The 20,207-nt window shown below is 36.6% G+C and overlaps 2 protein-coding genes across 9 annotated transcripts in view; both read left to right on the forward strand.

Moving 5' to 3' along the window:
* Nucleotides 1–20,207, forward strand: part of XRCC4 (X-ray repair cross complementing 4) — a 278,013-nt gene that overhangs the window by 96,594 nt on the left and 161,212 nt on the right. For all 8 annotated transcript variants that reach the window (XM_047729305.1, XM_047729306.1, XM_047729304.1 and 5 more), the window contains exon 4: nt 9,323–9,489. In XM_047729305.1, coding sequence (XP_047585261.1) covers nt 9,323–9,489 — 167 coding nt within the window. The remainder of the gene's footprint in view (nt 1–9,322; nt 9,490–20,207) is intronic.
* Nucleotides 16,779–18,821, forward strand: LOC125099829 (heterochromatin protein 1-binding protein 3-like). Its single transcript, XM_047729307.1, is given in 2 exon segments — nt 16,779–16,820; nt 16,822–18,821. Coding segments are annotated over 2 exon segments (1,539 nt in total). The 5' UTR covers nt 16,779–16,787; the 3' UTR covers nt 18,328–18,821.

The following is a 20,207-nucleotide window of genomic DNA, read 5'->3' on the forward strand; positions in this document are numbered from 1 at the left end:
AGAAGAAGTCCTTATCAGTATTCTTTTCTAAGTTCTACATGTCTTAGAAAAGAAATGTTACCAGTTGTCAGCCTCGAGAAATTACTGCGTCAGGGGGTATATTTGTAATGTTATTTATTTAAATATGAAATAAACATTTCAACAGGCCACTAAACCAAAGAGTTCATGATACATATCTTAGTACAAATATATTTGATCCAAATTATGAGCAAGTGATAGTTAAAATAAGTAGGCCAAAGTAATACAGTTTAGTCTCTTTTTTTATTACAAAACTTGACTGATTTCCTATAATTACTGAATTTTGTAACTGTGTATTATAATGGCTAGGTATATGCAACTATGTATTTGTCTAAAATAGGTAAAACATTCTGTATTATAAACTATAATGGGCAGGCTTTACTTTTTTAGTGTACACATATCTAGGTATAGCTGAACTTTTTTCTGATAGGAATAAATTAAAAACACATACTGAAAAAAATGAGTTCCTCTCTGCTGTCATTTGCCTAGTAATAACAATCAAGATACCTTTATTTCTCCTTATCATTTAGCTTTACATTTTGGTTCCCAGGACAGTAGCAAAGATTAATTCTGCAAGGTTATTTAGACTACTTGGATAATATATCAATACTCAGATTCTTTAATTGATGTTTAGTTGATATTCTAAGGAGAATATCAACTCACACTATGATAACTCTCCCTCCCCAGAAACATTCAGAAGGGCCATAAACAATACCCCAGGAATTGGTTAATAGTTATTTATAGTGTTTATTTTATGTAATTTACTAATGCTATATAGTTTCTTTAATTTGTTCACTCCAAAGAAACTGAAAACTGAGTATATAATTTTATAACATTCTTTAAAAAAAAATCTGACAGGGACGCCTGGGTGGCTCAGTTGGTTGGGCAGCTGCCTTCGGCTCAGGTCATGATCCCAGCGTCCTGGGATCGAGTCCCGCATCGGGCTCCTTGCTTGGCAGGGAGCCTGCTTCTGCCTCTGCCTGCCATTCTGTCTGCCTGTGCTCGCTCGCTCTCCTCTCTCTCTGACAAATAAATAAAATCTTTAAAAAAAAAAAATCTGACAAAAAATAATCTGAGTAGGTTTTATTAAACATATATATTATCATAGTATCAACTGCTAATACAGTTTCTTAGCATGCATTTTTTTGTTTTAATTACACTATTCAATAAGAAAACTTTGTTATATTCTTATACTATTTAAAAATATTTCTTAATTTGTATTCAGAGCATCAGGGCCCAATTTTTATTTGTTTTTGTTTTTAAGTGGGCTCTGCTCCCAGTGTGGAGCCCAGAGTGGGGCTTGAACTCACAATCCTGAGATCAAGACCTGAACTGAGATCAAAAGTTGGACACTTAACTGACTGAGCCACCCAGGTGCCCCATTGTCTCAGTTTTTCATTTGCTTGCCCCATTATAGTTACATTCCTTTATTAATAAGGATTATTCAAATAAAAAAATGAAGTCTCTATGTAGTGCTTAATATTTGTATAGAGCTCTGCAAGTTACTGTCTAGGCAGTGGAAGAGAAATACAAGGTAGACCCTCTGATCTTAAAGAGCTAGAAATTTAAAAGACTACCTTTCTGAAACAACCAGAGGAAAATACAAGGAGGATGACAGGAGGGAAAAATTGAGAGACAAACTCTGAAGTATTAAGAATAGAGAGATCAGTATAGACTAAAGTAGTTATAGAGAACGTGACCTGGACTTTGAAGTGGTAAGGAGGTATGGTATTTAATCCTGGACTTAAAGAATTGATAGATATCCAGAATAAACAAAGCATGCCCCCCCCCCCCCAAAAAAAAGAAAAAAAGGAAAAGTTCTTTGAAATTGAGTATTTTTAATGCAGGTCAGATTTTAAAATGCTATTATTTGCTTGTTTTAATATCTAAAATTATGACACTTTGGAACCAACTAGTGCAAACTCCTATGATTGTCAACATTTTAAAGGTTAATTGTTCTCAACTTTTTTACACAGAAAAATAAAGATGTGGTTTAAAATTGTAGGTTACAGGGGCGCCTGGGTGGCTCAGTGGGTTAAGCCGCTGCCTTCAGCTCGGGTCGTGATCTCGGGGTCCTGGGATCGAGTCCCGCATCGGGCTCTCTGCTCGGCGGGGAGACTGCTTCCCTCTCTTTCTCTCTCTGCCTGCCTCTCTGTCTACTTGTGATCTCTCTCTGTCAAATAAATAAATAAAATATTAAAAAAAAATAAAATTGTAGATTACAAATGGAATGAAGTGCCTAGTATAGGTCTATGTACAGAATTCTCTGTAAGATCCTGAGAGCTGACTACAAAAAGAAATTTTTTTGTCCATGCCTCTAAAGGAGAGACATGCTTTCAGGATGCCTTTAATTTGTGGTTTCTGATTCTGGTGTATCATTTGAAGTCCTGATTTTATAGTGTAGATTATTTTGAAATTATAGAGCTAATAATTAAAGAAAAGCTGTGCTAATAGCCTTCTATATAAAACAAAAAATTAAAGTAGACGTTTTTAAAACCATGGCATCCATACAGTGTGGCTTTTGTGTAAATGTTCTTTTTTAAATAATACTTTAGGAAGCGCCTGGGTGGCTCAGTGGGTTAAAGCCTCTGCCATCAGCTCAGGTCATGATCCCAGGGTCCTGGGATCGAGCCCCACATCAGGCTCTCTGCTAGGTAGGGAGCCTGCTTCCTCATCTCTCTTTCTCTGCCTGCCTCTCTGCCTGCCTGTGATCTCTTAAAAAAAAAAAAATAATAAAATAAAATAAATTTTAAAAAATTAAAAAATAATACTTTTTAAAGTTGCCTCTTTTTATATGTGGGCTAGTATAAAGATTTGCTGGATATGGGGTGCCTGGGTGGCTCAGTTGGTTAAGCATCGGACTCTTGATTTCAGCTTAGGTTGTGATCTCAGGGTCATGAGATCGAGCCCTGCCATCAGGTTCTATACTGGGGCATGAATCCTGCTTAAGAATCTCTCTCTCCCTCTCTCCCTCTCTCCCTCTCTCCCTTTGCCCCTCCCCACTCCCAACACCCACTCCTCTTCCCCCAGCTCTCATGCTCTCTGTCTCTCTTTAGGGAAAAAACAAAAAACAAAAAACAAAACAAAACAAAACACCCCAGGGTGTCTTGGTGGCTTCAGTCAGTTAAGTGTCTGTCTTTTGATTCAGCTCAGGTCATGATCTCAGGGTCTTTGGTTTGATCCCCCGTTGGGCTTTGTGCTCAGCACAGAGTCTGTTTTTCTCTCTCCCTCTGCTCCTCCCCTGACCTGTGCTCTCTCTTTATCTCTAAAATAAATCTTCTTTAAAAATTGGCTTGATACAGGTTAGAGTGCAGAAATATTTTATGCTTCTGACTTCATTAGGTCTGATAAAAGGCCCTAATCAAAGTTCAGTGCATTATGTCCCCTTACATCTTCAATGATGTGGAAAGGCTGGAACAGCAGGAGTGACAGTAGAAGGGAGCTTTGTGCTGTGGCTCTGAACCGTGTGTTTTACAGGAAGGGTGGTCCAGTAAGATGGTCAAGTAAATTTCATTTCTTGTATTGAATTTCTAGATACTTCTTATAGATTTTTATTGTTTAGAATATCATGTTCCACCCATTAAAGGACCAAAAACTAGTGAATATAATTAGGAAATAGAAGCAGAAAATAGTTGCCGATTCCTAAGAAGAAATGATATTTTAAGTTTATTCTATAGTGATTAGCCAAGAGATTTATGACTTGTCTTTTGGAATTTGAATATATAGGTTTATATGATATTTTGAAAGAAATTGCTTATTAGTGATTTAGAATTGGTTCCTTCTTCCTTTGCCATCTAAAATAGATGAATAGGCAGCTGGACTTAGGCTTGTCTGTGCATTTGTATTTTACCAATTACTTTATTCTGTATAAAAGTGTGATATGAATTCATTATCTATTTGGCATTGTTGAAACTTCCAAATAATGAAAAACTCTTTTCTTTTTAAAAATGTCTGTCTTAGTCAAAGCTGCCTGACAGTTGTGATAATGAGAGAATACAGAGTCATTTTGTAGATTTATGTTTTACTGATAACATAGTCTATTATATAACAATAAGCTTAAATTTTCTTCTATTTTATATCAATTCAGGTTATATTCTATATATTCTGTAGGTGTTCTTTAACTTTTGTGTGTATGCGTTTATACTAAGAAAAGCTTCAAAAAGTAAACGCTTAGATTTATTTTTCCCCTTAAATTTACTTTCAAATTATATATTCTTTACACACATAAACCTTTCTTTTTATATGTGTGTATATATTTTTTTCTTTCTTCCTTCCTTTCTTTTTTTTTTTTTAGAGAGTGAGGTAGAGAGGGGCAGAGGAAGGAGGGCAGAGAGAGAGAGAGTCTTAAGCAGGCTTCTGGCCCAGAGTGGAGTCCAGTATGGGCTCTATCTCATGTTCCTGAGCTTTGACCTGAGCAGAAATCAAAAGTTGGACTCTTAACCAGCTGAGCCACCCATGCACCCCAGATAAACTGTCTTATTTAAACTCCTATGCTTTTAAAAAGACTCATGTTTAGTTATATATGAAAACTGCAAATGTTTTAGGCCATTTAAAGTGTATGAAAAATAAATAAGTAAATAAAAAATGACAAATAGTTTGAAATAATTTGAACTGAAAAAATAAAACTTCTTAGACTTTTCTAGGTTTTCATTTGGTAAACATTGCTTAAAGTGCTTGATTTTGCTTACATATTTAAGCCTAATATAATTGGATGTACTCATTGAAATAAAGGACAATTTTTCTTAGTCTGATTTCCCTGTTGATAAGAAATAGGAAAAGGTGAGATAAAACAGAATTAAACAGACATGTCTGCTTAGATCTCAAAAACACACACAAATACATATTTTTTTTTTATGGCAAGAGCAGTGCTATTCAGTCCTCTAAAATGTACTATAATCCTGGAGAATATTAATATTCTTTGTTTTCTTTTACATTTTAAGTGAGTGTCAATAAGACTTCTTATTTCCTAGGAATCATCAGTAGTTAAGCCTTTTGGCAGATTTTTATAGTATTTTTTTAAGATTTTTTTTTTTTTTATTTGACAGAAATCACAAGTAGGCAGAGAGGCAGGCAGAGAGTGAGAGGGAAGCAGGCTCCCCACTGAGCAGAGAGCCCAATAAGGGACTGGATCTCAGGATCCTGAGATCATGACCTGAGCCAAAGGCAGAGGCTTTAACCCACTGAGCCACCCAGGCACCCCAGATTTTTTGTAGTATTAAGTAAGACGTGAACTTCCATTTTCTACCTGAAAATTTAAAGTAATTTAGTAACCACAATTTGTCCAGAAAAGTTTACTTTATGGGGTTAAACACCCAAATGTTGCTAAATTATGCCTAAATGATCCTAAAAATTTCTAAATATCCTAAGTATTCCTAAGTTATATAAATTAACTGAAATGTCTTATAAAATGCCATGTAGATTGCAAATATCAGATTTTCTCTTTACTGACTTTCAGCTTTATTTCTAAATTGACTAATAGGAATTTTTCTCAGAATTATCAGTCACCATTAAATATTTCTCAGTTTGAATATATTTATAGAAATAATCTTTCAAAAGCAAGACATTTTAGAAATGTTTCTATTAGATGAATACTACAGTAGAAATTACTGATCTGGAAGGCCCAAAAAACAAAAACAGCAAAAACCCTTCAGTTTTGTTCTTAGAGTCTCTTAAGAATTATGTGTAGGCATTGAATGTGTAATTTGCTCTGGAGAGGATAGACATTTTAACAATCCATGAACTAATCCGTGAACATGGAATGTTTTTCCATCTTTTTGTGTCTTCCTCAATTTCTTTCATAAGCAGTCTGTGGTTTCTAGAGTATAGATCCTTTACCTCTTTAGTTAGGTTTATTCCGAACTATCTTATGGTTTTTGGTGCTATTATAGATGGAATTGATTCTCTAATTTCCCTTTGTTAATGTATGAGAAAGCAACAGATTTTTCACACATTGATTTTGTATCCTGCCACATTACTGAATTGCTGTATGAGTTCTAGTAATTTGGGGGTGGAGTCTTGGGTTTTCACCTTAAAGAATCATGTCATCTACAAAGAGAGTTTGACTTGTTCTTTACCAATTTGGATGCCTTTTATTTCTTTTTGTTGTCTGATTAATGAGGCTGGGACTTCTAGTACTATGCTGAACAATAGTGGGGAGAGTGGGCATCCCTGTTGTATTCTCGACCTTAAAGGGATGATAATGATATTCACTGTGAGTTTTCATAGATGGTTTTTATGCTATTGAGGAATGTTCCCTCTATCCCTATTTTCTGAAGAGTTTGAATCAGGAATGGGTGTTGTAAAACTGGACAGCTACATATAGAAGAATGAAACTGGACCATTCCCTTACACCATGTACAAAGGTAAACTCAAAATAGGTGAAAGACCTCAATGTGAGATAGGAATCCACCAAAATCCTAGAGGAGAGTATAAGCAGTAACCTGTTGGACATCAGCCACAGTAACTTCTTTCAAGACATGTCTCCAGAGGCAAGGGAAACAAAAGCGAAAGTGAACTTTTTGGGCTTCATCAAGATAAAAGGCTTCTGCACAGCAAAGGGAACAGTCAAAAAAAAAAAAAAAAAAAAAAAACTAAGAAGCAACACAGGGAATGGGAGAAGAATTTGCAAATGGCATTACAGATAAAGGGCTGATATCTAATATCTATAAGGAACTTCTCAAACTCAGCAGTCAAAAAAGAAATAACCCAGTCAAAAAATGGGCCGAAGACATGAACAGATACTTCTCCAAAGAAGACATACAAATGGCTAACAGATACATGAGAAAATGTTCAACTTCATTAGCCATCAGGGAAATTAAAATCAAAACCCCAATGAGATACCACCTTACACCAGTGAGAGTGGCAAAAATTAACAAAACAGGAAACAACAAATGTTGGTGAGGGTGTGGGAAAAGGGGAACCCTCCTACACTGTTGGTGGGAATGCAAGCTTGTACAGCCACTCTGGAAAACAGTATGGAGGTTCCTCAAGATGTTAAAAATAGAGCTACTCTGTGGCCTGCAATTGCACTATTAGGTATTTACCCCAAAGATGCAGATGTAGTGAAAAGAATGTGCACATGCACCCCAGTGTTCATAGCAGCAGTGTCCTTAAGAGCCAAACTGTGGAAGGAGCTGAGATGCCTTGTAACAGATGAATAGACAAAGAAGATGTGGTACATACATACAATGGAATATTTTTTAGCCCTCAGAAAGGGTAACTACCCACTGTTTGCATTGACGTGAATAGAACTGGAGGAGATTATGCTACCTGAAAGGAGTCAAGCAGAAACCGACAATTATCATATGGTTTCACGTATATGTGGAACATAAGCAGTAGTACGGAGGACCACAGGGGAAAAAAGGGAAATCTGAAGGGAGAGAAATCAGAGAAGGAAATGAACCATGAGAGACTATGGACCCCAGGAAACGAACTGAGGGTCTCAGAGGAGAAGGGAATGGGGGAGGAGGTAACAGGGTGATGGGTATTAAGGAGTACACATGTTGTGATGTGCACTGGATGTTATAGGTAACTAATGAATCATTGAACACTACATCAGAAACGAATGATGTACTATACAGTGGCTAACTGAACATAATAAAAAAAGGTAAAAAAATTATGTATATGTTGTGAACCTAATTCTTCCTCTAGTTACTAGTTTTTAAATTTTTATTTTTTTATTATTTTTAAAAGATTTATTTGAGAGAGACAGAGAGAGTGTGGGGGTGGGGGGGGCAAGGGGCAGAGGGACAGAATATCCAAAAAGATTCCCCATGAGCAGGGAGTCCTACATAGACCTCCATCTCACAAGTCATGAGATCAGGACCTGAGCAGAATCCAAAAGTTGGATGCTTAACTGACTGAGCCACCCAAGTACCCCACTAGTTTTTTAATTAGGTTATCTTCTTATGTCAGGAAATAGCATAATAGCATAGCATAGCAGGATTTTGGCTTTATTCCTTGAATATATTAGATAATGATTCTGAACCGCAGTTTACTAATTTATGAAGTGGATATAATAGTTTCATTTTGGTGATGATTAGATGAGTTGTATGTGTGTTATGCCTGAGTTGAATTTCAACTGTGAGGTGTGGTAACTATATAATAATAGTTATCATGTTAAAAGTCTTATATTTAGGGGCGCCTGGGTGGCTCAGTGGGTTAAGCCGCTGCCTTCGGCTCAGGTCATGATCTCAGGGTCCTGGGATCGAGCCCCGCATCGGGCTCTCTGCTCAGCAGGGAGCCTGCTTCCTCCTCTCTCTCTGCCTGCCTCTCTGCCTGCTTGTGATCTCTCTCTGTCAAATAAATAAATAAAATCTTTAAAAAAAAAAGTCTTATATTTAGCTGTTATAATAATTTTAATAGTAAGGATAATTATGATGTGATTAAATCACTGTATTTAATTATCTTTATCTGCTAAATGAAGAGAACTGGTATCCCCTTCTAAATTCCATACTATAAATTCCATACTATAATACCATATTATACTATCTTATTTTAAAGTGCCTTCTAGTAGAAGATATATTTTTTAAGTCTTACCTTTATGAAGAAGTAAGAAGTATACAAACTTGATATTGGACAGTATTATTTGTAATTTATTTGGTTTTTGATACAGAAGTAATTACTGAGTGGTGCCCCTGGGTTTATCAGTTTCCTAAAACCCTGTATTTCTTTTAACTATTGCCAAAATTTTCCTTTCTTCAGAAATAGATTATGTCACTTATTCTCTGTTACCGTCACTAGTAACAGAAAGTACAGTTAAAAATCTTTGTGTATATGGATGCCTGGGTGGCTCAGTTGGTTACGCCTCTGCTTTCGGCTCTTGTCACGCTCTCAGGGTCCTGGGATCAAGTCCTGCGTCGGGCTTCTTGCTCAGTGGGGAGTCTGCTTCTCCCTCTGCCTGCCACTCTCCCTGCTTGTGTACTCTCTCTCTCTGACAAATAAATACATTTAAAAAATCTTTTAAAAAATCTTCGTGTATAATTCCTTTTCTTACTCTGAGTAGTGACTTAAATTAAGTTGTACTAAAAAAACGGTAGTATGCTTATATGGTATTTAGTTGTTTTCTTCTCTGCTAGGAGGTGGAGGAGTGACTTAACACTTACACAAATTATTCTTGAGTTATATGTTGATTTACATGATAAACTTCCATAAGAAGGTAGGAAGTTGCCCAGTTTTTCTTCTCTGTATTTATATCTGATAAATGCACTGTATTTGAATCTTATGTTTTTTTCCCACTCAGAAGATCCCACTCGATCGATCTTGATATTCTCCCCAAACTAATTATGTTTTCCTTTCATTCTAGTTCAGACTTGGTTCCTTCAGTCTAGAGAAAGTTGCAAGTCCAGCTGAGGTCATTAGAAAACTTATTTGTGATTGCCTGGACACCATCACAGAAAACCAAGCCAAGAATGAGCACCTGCAGAAGGAAAATGAAAGGCTTTTGAGAGATTGGAATGATGTTCAAGGACGGTATGTGCTAATGTTCTTGTATTATAAAAACACTAAGCTCTCCTTATATTGTTATAGACTTAAGTTAATGATTTGTAAGTTTATTATATATGTAGACTAGCATATATTAACATAAAATCTTTCCTTAGCATGATTAGACCAAATTATTGGTCATTACTATACATTATTGGAGTATGTTAACACTTTTAGGTCATTAGTATTTGGTGGCATCATCAAACTAATGAACAAAAGGAGTAATCAGGCAATGAGAATCAGGAGCCACTAATATTAACCAAAATTTAGGAAGTTGATATTTATAAGATTTAATTTACCTCAAATTATAGGATTAATAATGAATAAAAAGGTACACAAAGTGTAAATATGCCAATTCATTACTTATATGGACTCTTTATGTAAATGGTAGCTATTTCAGATGCTCTGTGCTTTGGATCCTGATATAGACTTATTTTGCTCATTGAGAATTCATATTACCAGCATTTTAAAAAGGTGATGTAATTGTGTTTACTAGATAAGACATTTGGAAACCTTTATTTTCCTGATTTTGCCTCCTTTTTTTTTTTTTAAATGGTGAAGAACGTCGCTTCTTATTATGCATTTTTTCACTGTATCATAATCTAGGCCAGCCCAGGGTGTATTTTTTATTACTCTGTTATGTAAAAGATGTTTGAAGGAAACAAAATGGTATGTTGTGACCATTTATATTTTTACAGAGACATATAATGTATGCACATGTTGGTACATACATATGTGGCAACATCTGAAAGAGTTACATGGAATGTATATAAAATGATAATAATATTATCATTATATCCAGTATATTATTATTATATATTATATATATTATATATACATATATTATATATATATCATAATATATATTATATCCATATATATCCATATATGGATATCCATATATCCATTATATGTCCAGTGGACTTTTTATCTTTCTTTCAAACCAGTAACTCTAAAACATAAGAACAATTTTCCAACTTAGGATCTTGTTAGGACAATCCTTAAGATTGTTTTATATGGATTGGTAAGTAAATGTGAGAGTATATGAAAAATGTGAAGTGTTTACCACTATCAATCTAGATTTGTGGAAAGGGTGTTGACCAGAAGGAATTATGTTTCTGTATATCCAATTACATTTACTAATGTAAGACATGTAAACTTAACACCTAAAACCTGACTATATTTGACTCTTAGTTATTATATTAAGAAAGTTTCTTGTTCTCTTTTATCTCTGAATTTACTTTTATCCCCAATTGTATAAAAATAATGAGACCAAATCACAACTATGTAAATATTAGGAAACCATAGGGAAAAATAAGTTAATTTTGCTCTTCCTCTTTCTCTTTAAAATCGTGGTAGTATGAATCACTATCAAATATCTGTGCTAGAAAGCACGGTTTTGGTCTTTATCTGTAGTTTGGATATGCTTTTCTCTTTTATATGTGAAATAAATCAAATTAAAGGAGATGTAGTATGGCCGTGATAAGCCATTATATTTAAAACTCAAAATACCCTCAAGATGATAGGAAATTTGATCCACAAATTGTCCACAAAAATGCAGACTGGGTACTTGGTACTTGAACAAATTGCTTTAAAATGTCTGCCAGAGGTTGAAAGAGGTGTTACCTCATCAGTATTCACCACCACTGCCTTTGACTGGAAAGCAGCAGGGAACAAAGATGAGACGGTGGAGACAAACGCACTCTGTGCTGTAAAATGGTGGGGGAGGGCTGTGTATAATATATGGTCCCCAGATCCTTGATTTACTATTGCTGAACTGTCCAGAAAGTGCTTTTGCATTATTGTGGCAAAATGTTTCCTATCTGACCAGAAGTACAACCATATCTCTCATCGCCAGGCTTATTATGCTCCAACTATTCTTTTCTTGTAAATACTGGGTCACATATTTTCTTCAGGGGTTGGCAGTGTGTTCCATTGTGCTAGCCCCCAGAGGACAGTGAGCCTGCTCCAGAGAATTCTATGCTCTTGATTGTATTCCACATGTTAGGTTAGTTAGCTCTATTTTCCAAATTTCCCAAATGGGTTTCTTTCCTATCACAGGAGAAGGTGGGCATTTGAAGGAGCTGTAAATACATCTTGGTCATGGTCAAGCAGTGCTTTCTTAAATGTTCCCTCCCTAGAGCCTTAGTATGGTGGAAAATGAGCAAAGGATTTCTATCTCCATCTTCTGTATGGCAGTAGTACTGATGAAGACTCTTTAGGGAAATTAGAAATAGGGCATGAGCATAGCGAGTTAGGTAACTGCAGACATAGGAAGTAGAAAATCATTGGAGTGGTGGCCATCATGTTAGGCCTGGCCACAGCTCAGTTTTCTGGGCAGCCTCTGATACTCTTATATCAGTGTCCATGCTCCAATCATTTCTTTCCCGTCATTGTTTCAGACTGTGTATGTGTGAGGGAATGACTGACACAAAATAGATGGTGAGAATTCCCTTAGAAGCTATGATGGATATAGGTCCTAAATAAAGGTGATACACAATGCGATATCATATGAGCAAAAACCAGTCATATACCCATGTGCTTGTACCATGGAAAATGTTAATGATATGTTAAGAAGAGAAATGTAGTTAACAAAAAGAGGAATAGCATGTCAGTTTTGCTAAATATATCTTTAGATAGAAAATATCTAGAGGGAGAAAATTAAATGTTAATAGTGTATGTCTGGAATTGTAGATTAAATTTCTTTTTTTACTTTTTGGGAGTTTTTTTAATATGTTTTATAACTGAAACATGTATAATTATAATCAGAACCAACTCTAAAACTATTTCCATTTGGGATAACAGTGGAGAATAGATGAAGTTTGAATAAGAAATGAATTACAGTATGAGTAAAAAATGAGCTTTAATGTGTAGGCTTTTTATATATATTTGCTGTTATTTTTTATTAACTGTTTAATAATTGTGGTCTTAGCTCTGTTTTGAACAAGTGACATAACTGGATCAATTTAATTTTGTATAGTTTAGGTGAAGGAGAAAACATTAGAAATATTGTATGTGAATACTTAAGTTATTAGCTATATTTATTTCACTTGTTTTTCCTATTAAGTTTCAAATACAACTCTCGATTTCCATATTCCTGAATAGGTCTTTTGTTTGCATTCAGACATAAGTCAAACTCCAGCTTTATTCTGCGTTAAAGTTATTAAACCTGTAACTGGAGGCAGTTCTCAGCAGATTGAATTGGGTTGACACTCATGGAATCATTAGAATAGAAGAGACCTTGAAAGCTCTTTTACTTCATCTCTGCCTTCAAGCTAGAATCACATTTTATCCAGATGAATTCAGTCTGATTTTTAAAGACCTCAGGAGATAGCTTCAACTCCCCTTGGTAGCCCATTATAGTGTTTAAGAACAGTCGCAGTCAGAAAATTGTTCCTTCCATCTCTTGGTAATCTGAGTCCTTCATGGTATAGTTGAAGGCCATTTCCTCTCGTTCTGTCATCAGAGAGGATGAGGAACAGCTGTTTACCATCTTCTTCAGTATTTAATGCCTTATTAAATCTCTTTACCACTGCTTTCTTTTCCAGTTCTTTGTAGCATTCTTTGTCCTCTGAACTCCATTCTCATTTTCTTTTGCTGTACATCCCTGACCTGGATATAAATTTGGCCAGAGAGGATTGTAAAAAGGTTACTGCATGATTTCTAAGCACCACATGTTCACATTTATGTATCTGATGTTTTATTTTGGGTTATCTTTTAATCTGTTTTAGATTGGATTATATTTTTACATGAAATTGCCTTGTTTCTGCTCCTATTTTTGTTATTATTTTTTTGATATTATTCTTAAACTCTTTGTTTGCCTGCATAGAAGTATTTTATTTCTAATATTCACTATTTCCATACTTAGTCTTTATCCTTTTAGTTTTTTAAAATTAGTATTCTTGTGTCATAGTTTTAGATATGTCAGTCCTAGGATACTAATTAACCTTAACATTATTGTTCTGTTTTCCTAGGCACTGTTGAAAAGATGAAGCATCATTAGCCCTTTCCTGTTTGATATTATTTATGTTTTCATCAGGTTTGAGTTTTTCCTTGGAGACGATCCTTGGACTAGTTGTAGTCTAATCTAGTTATATGTTAGTTCTCCTTTAGTATCACTGACTTGACAGTGAATCCCATGTTTCTCCTTCACTAAATGGCCTCATCTTCTAATACCAGTCTACTTCTTTCAGTGAAAGGTTGGCAGGAGACAAGTAATAATGGAAGGCCTTGTAGCATCATAATGCTATAAGAGAGGATTGGCATTAAAAATGGGGGAAGGAGAGAGGGTATGTGCTATGGTGAGTTCTGTGAATGTGTAAGACTGATGAATCACAGAGCTGTACCACTGAAACAGATAATACATTATATGTTAATAAAAAAAAATAGGGTAAGGAAGATGGTATGTACTTCTTAGCTACTGAATATTTAATAGAAGAATAGAAGAATCCAAATTTGTTGATAAATTAATAATTGAGAATAAATTTTTGTCCTGTTCACAATAATACTCTGTCCAGCCAACCCCTACTCCCTAGCTTTGTCTGGGAGGTGTTAACCAGTTTGATGGTTGGAAGTTTGATTGCAAGAAAATCCTAGAAGTTTGCTAAAACCAAGCAAGATTAAGTCATAGGATGCCATTTATTCTCTTGTTTGTACTCCTGTCACAGACATGTTACTTTCGACAGTTTAGTTGTGATACCAGTTATTAGGATTAACATTATTCTTTAGACAAATTACATGATACTTTATTTTCATATTTATTTTCATTTTTGTCCAAGTGTTGTACCAAGTGTTAATTTTAATAAAGGTTTTGAAATTTGCTTGGTAGTTGTTAAGTGCACATAATCTTTCAATTAAGAATTATTGAAGTGATTTATATGGAAATTAAATACGCATTTAAATCAGATAAATAACCAAGTGGTTAATTGTTCCTAAAACTTTATATAATGTGCAAGATTTTTATTGTACATTTTTATAATTGGTTTTTAACTTACCTTTGTGTTAAGTATTTTATAGTATACTAAAGTATTTTGGTGGTGTATGTATTCTGTTCATCTTTTAAAATTTTTCTTACTATGTTACATTAGAAAATAGTACAAGAAAATGAGATGTAATGTTTATATAACACTTGCATCTGAAATAAAAATGCAGTGACATATCTATGAGGCCCATCTGGTCCAATGTGTCATTCAATGCTCTTGTTTCTTTATTGATTTTCTGCTTGGATGATCTGTCTATTACTGAGAGAGGCATGTTAAGATCTCCTACTATTAATGTATTCATATCAATATGATTCTTTATCTTAATTAACATTGTCTTATGTAGTTGGCTGCTCCGGTATTGGGGGCATAAATATTTACAATTGTTAGATCTTCTTGGTGGATAGACCCTTTAAGAATGATGTAGTGTCCTTTATCTCTGAATACAGTCTTTAGTTTAAAATCTAATTTATCTGATTTGAGAATCGCCACCCCAGCTTTCTTTTGAGGTGCATTGGCATGAAAGATGCTTCTCCATCTCTTCACTTTCAGTCTGAATGTATCCTTAGGTTCCAAATGGGTCTCTTGTAGACAACATATGGACAGGCCCTGTTGTTTTATCCAGTCTGCAACCCTGTGCTGTTTTATGGGAGTGTTTAGGCCATTTATGTTGAGAGTGATTATTGAAAGATATGTTTTTATTGACATCATGTTACCTGTGAAGTCCTTGTTTCTATAGATTGTCTCTGTAAATTTCTGTTCTATGACACTCTTGGGTTCGTTCTTCTTTTATAGAACTCCCTGTAATATTTCTTGTGGTGCTGGCTTGCTGTTCACATACTCTTTTAAACCTTGCCAGTCTTGGAAGCTCTTTATCTCTCCATCCATTTTGAATGTCATCCTCACTGGATAAAGTATTCTTGGCTACATGTTCTTCTCATTTAGTGCCCTGAATATGTCTTGCCAGCCCTTTCTGGCTTGCCAGGTTTCTGTGAACAGGTCTGACATTATTCTGATGGACCATTCTTTGTACATAAGGAATCTCTTCCCCCTAGCTGCTCTCAAAAGCTCTTGTCTAAAATTATGATTCATCAGTCTTGCAATCAAGTGCCTCGAGGTCTTTCTAGATGTCTATACTGCCTGGAGCCATGTCTATACTTATATATATATGTCTATACATATACAAGTATATGTCTATACTTTCAATGCCATCCCGATTAAAATTCCACTGGCATTTTTCAAAGAGCTGGAACAAACAATCTTAAAGTTTGTATGGAACCAGAAGAGACCCTGAATTGCTAAGGAAATGTTGAACAAGAAAAACAAAACTGGGGGCATCACGTTGCTTGATTTGAAGCTTTACTACAAAGCTGTGATCACCAAGATAGCATGGTCCTGGCACAAAAACAGACACAGAGACCAGTGGAACAGAGTAGAGAGCCCAGATAGGAACCCTCAACTCTGTGGTCAAATAATCTTTAACAAAGCAGGAAAAAATATACAGTGGGAAAAAGACAGCTTCTTCAATAAATGTGCTGGGAAAATTGGACAGCTATGTGTAGAAGAATGAAACTCGACCATTCTTTTACACCATACACAAAGATAAACTTGAAATGGATAAAAGACCTCAACGTGAGGCAGATATCTATCAAAATCCTAGAGGAGAACATAGGCAGTATCCTCTTCGACATTGGCCACAGCAACTTCTTTCAAGATATGTCTCCAAAGGTAAAGGAAACAAAAGAGAAAATGAACTTTTAGGACTTCATCAAGATCAAAAGCTTCTGCACAGCAAAGGAAACAGTCAACCAAACAAAGGCAACCCACAGAATGGGAGAAGATATATGCAAATGACACTACAGACAAAGGGCTGATATCCAAGATCTACAAAGAACTCCTCTAACTGAACACACACAAAACAGATAATCACGTAAAAAAAATGGGCAAAAGACATGAATAGACACTTCTCCAAAAGAGACATACAAATGATTTAACAGACACATGAAATAATGTTCATCATCATTAGCAATCAGGGAGATTCAAATTAAAACCACACTGAGATACCACCTTACACCAGTTAGAGTAGCCAAAATTAACAAGACTAAACAATAAGTGTTAAGATGTGGAGAAAGGGCTCCGCCCCACTCCCTCAGCGGTGTTCAGAGCGGGTTCGAAAGATGCCGGCGGCGGTGACTGGCTGCGGCGGCCCCCCCACCCCCCCACCCCCCGCCCCCCGCCCCCCGCCCCGGCTTCTCCGCCTCTGCCGCCGCCATTACGGACCTCCCAGTGAAGGTAGAAGATAGCACCATGCCAATTAGTCGAACTGTGAATTCTATGCGGGGAAACTCCTCCCAAAAGCAAGCTTGCTGAAGGGGAGGAAGAAAAGCCAGAACCAGATATAAGTTCAGAGGAATCTGTCTCTACTGTAGAAGAACAAGAGAATGAAACTCCACCTGCTACATCTAGTGAGACGGAGCAGCCAAAGGGAGAACCTGAGAAGGAAGAGAACAAGTCTTCAGAGGAAACCAAAAAGGATGAAAAAGATCAGTCTAAAGAAAAGGAGAAGAAAGTGAAAAAAACAATACCTTCCTGGGCTACCCTTTCTGCCAGCCAGCTAGCCAGGGCCCAGAAACAAACACCGATGGCTTCCTTCCCACGTCCCAAGATGGATGCAATCCTAACTGAGGCCATTAAGGCATGCTTCCAGAAGAGTGGTGCATCAGTGGTTGCTATTTGAAAATATATTATCCATAAGTACCCTTCTCTGGAGTTGGAGAGAAGGGGCTACCTCCTTAAACAAGCACTGAAAAGAGAATTAAATAGAGGTGTCATCAAACAGGTGAAAGGAAAAGGTGCTTCTGGGAGTTTTATTGTGGTCCAAAAATCAAGAAAAACACCTCAGAAATCCAGAAACAGAAAGAACAGAAACTCTGCAGTGGTTCCAGAACCACAAGTAAAGTTGGAGGATATTCTCCCATTGGCCTTTACTCGCCTTTGTGAACCTAAAGAAGCTTCCTACAGTCTCATCAGGAAATACGTGTCTCAGTATTACCCTAAACTTAGAGTGGACATCAGGCCTCAGCTGTTGAAGAATGCTCTGCAGAGAGCAGTAGAGAGAGGCCAGTTAGAACAAATAACTGGCAAAGGTGCTTCTGGGACATTCCAGCTGAAGAAATCAGGGGAGAAACCCCTGCTTGGTGGAAGCCTGATGGAATATGCAATCTTGTCTGCCATTGCTGCCATGAATGAGCCGAAGACCTGCTCAACCACTGCTCTGAAGAAGTATGTCCTGGAGAACCACCCAGGGACCAATTCTAACTATCAAATGCATTTGCTGAAGAAAACACTGCAGAAATGTGAAAAGAATGGGTGGATGGAACAGATCTCTGGCAAAGGATTCAGTGGCACCTTCCAGCTCTGTTTTCCTTATTATCCCAGCCCGGGAGTTCTATTTCCAAAGAAAGAGCTAGATGATTCAAGAGACGAGGATGAAGAGGAGGATGACTCCTCAGAAGAAGACTCTGACGATGAAGAGCCTCCACCTAAGAGGAGGTTACAGAAGAAAACCCCAGCGAAGGCATCCATGAAGGCTGCATCTGTGAAACAGAGAGTGTCCAAGCCTACACCTAAAGTCCCAGCTGCCCAGCGTGGGAAAGCTAGGCCCCCGCCCAAGAAAGCCCCTCCCAAGGCTAAAACTCCAGCCAAGAAAGCCAGACCCTCACCTTCAGTCATCAAGAAACCTAGTGGTGGCTCTTCAAAGAAGCCTGCAGCCAGTGTGAGAAAGGAAGTGAAATTGCCCGGCAAGGGCAAATCCAACATGAAGAAATCTTTCAAAGCAAAAAAGTAAATTTTATACGGAAAAAAAAAAGGGTATCATGATAAAATTCAGAATCTTATTTTCTAAGGTCAGTGTGCATTTGTTTTAGTTTTGATGCTTTTAAAAATTACATTTTTTTCCTCCCCTATGAACATTGTGGGGAGGGAATATAAATAAACCAATTTAGGCATTTGTTAGCTTTAGGTGCTGTTCTTGGTGCCTGCCCCTTCCCTCAGTCCTTTTAATTTCTGTGATAACTCTGGATTTTCCTGAACTGTATAATCTACACTTGTCATTTTTTCTCCCTCCACCCCAACCCTCTTTTTATGGTCAGCTTTGGCTTTTATTTCCCCCCTTCCAGCTTTATCTAAACAGTTGCAAAGATTTTTATATTTGTAGAAAGCACCATGAATAGGATGCTGGTCAGGTGCTGGAAGTAAAAAAGAGGCAGTATATAGCACTGACTGAATTGTAAAGCCTTCTGCCTGGAGACTCCAGTTATAGCTATAATAATTAATCTTATTTATAAATTTATAAATTAATCTTATTTATAAAACCACTCCACTAACTCTCTCTCTCCAATTATATAAATACAGAGACATCTTAGCTTTGGGAATAAGCCGAAAAACGTTATGATTTCATTAGGTTCTGAAGACCTGTGACTCCTTTGGGCCACTTTCATATTGGTCAATTTCCAGGTTTTTTTCACTGGCCCAGGGCATTGTGTTCCCTCAACCGCAAGCACAAATTCCCTCCACCACTTGATTTTTGAAGGAGAAATATAGGAATACATTAAATTTGTGATTTCTGGTGTCACCTGTGTTACCAAAAACCAAAACATATAAAATCTTCTTGATCAAATGTTTAAATATACTTTTTAATATTTGGAGCATGACTTGTCATTTCCAGTTTGCCTTTTTTATAAGGAAATGTTGGAGAGTTACATCATTGCTAATGTAGAAATGTTAAGTGGAAAAACATACAATTTGCTAAAATAAACTAAATTCCAGATTCAAAAAAAAAAAAAAAAAGATGTGGAGAAAGGGGACCCCTCTTACACTGCTGCTGGGAATGCAAGTTGGTACAGCCGCTTTGGCAAACAGTGTGGATATTCCTTAAGAAATTAAAAATAGAGCTTCCCTATGACCCTGCAATTGCACTACTGGGTATTTACCCCAAAGATACAGATGTAATGAACAGAAGGGCCATCTGTACCGCAGTGTTCATAGCAGCAGTGGCCTCAGTCACCAAACTGTGGAAAGTGCCAAGATGTCTTTCAACAGACAAATGGATAAAGAAGATATGGTCCATATATACAATGGAGTATTAATGCCTCCATCAGAAAGGATGAATACGCAACTTTTGTATCAACATGGACGGGACTGGAGGAGATTATGCTGAGTGAAATAAGTCAAACAGAGAGAGTCAGTTGTCCTATGGTTTCACTTACTCATGGAGTGTAAGGAATAACATGGAGGACACAGGGAGGTGGGGAGAAGTGAGTGGGGGAAATTGGAGGGGGATACAAACCATGAGAGACTGTGGACTCCATGAAACAAACTGAGGATTTTGGAGGGGAGGGGGTAGAGGGTTGGGGTGAGCCTGGTGGTGAGTATTAAGGAGGGCACATATTGCATGGAGCACTGGGTGTGGTACATAAACAATGAATCTTGGAACCCTGAAAAATAAAGTAAAATTACCCAAAAAACCCACATTGAGAAACCATCTTATACTAGTTAGAATGGCCAAAATTAACAGGACAGTAAACAAGTGTTGGAGACAATGTGGAGAAAGGGGAACCCTCTTAGACTAAGGAGGGCATGTACTGCATGGAGCACTGGATGTGTGCTACATAAATGATGAATTTTGGAACACTGAGAAAAAATTAAATTAGATTTTTAAAAAATGCA

This window comes from Lutra lutra, chromosome 5 (assembly GCF_902655055.1).
Source record: "Lutra lutra chromosome 5, mLutLut1.2, whole genome shotgun sequence".
NCBI classification, from domain to species: Eukaryota; Metazoa; Chordata; class Mammalia; order Carnivora; family Mustelidae; genus Lutra; species Lutra lutra.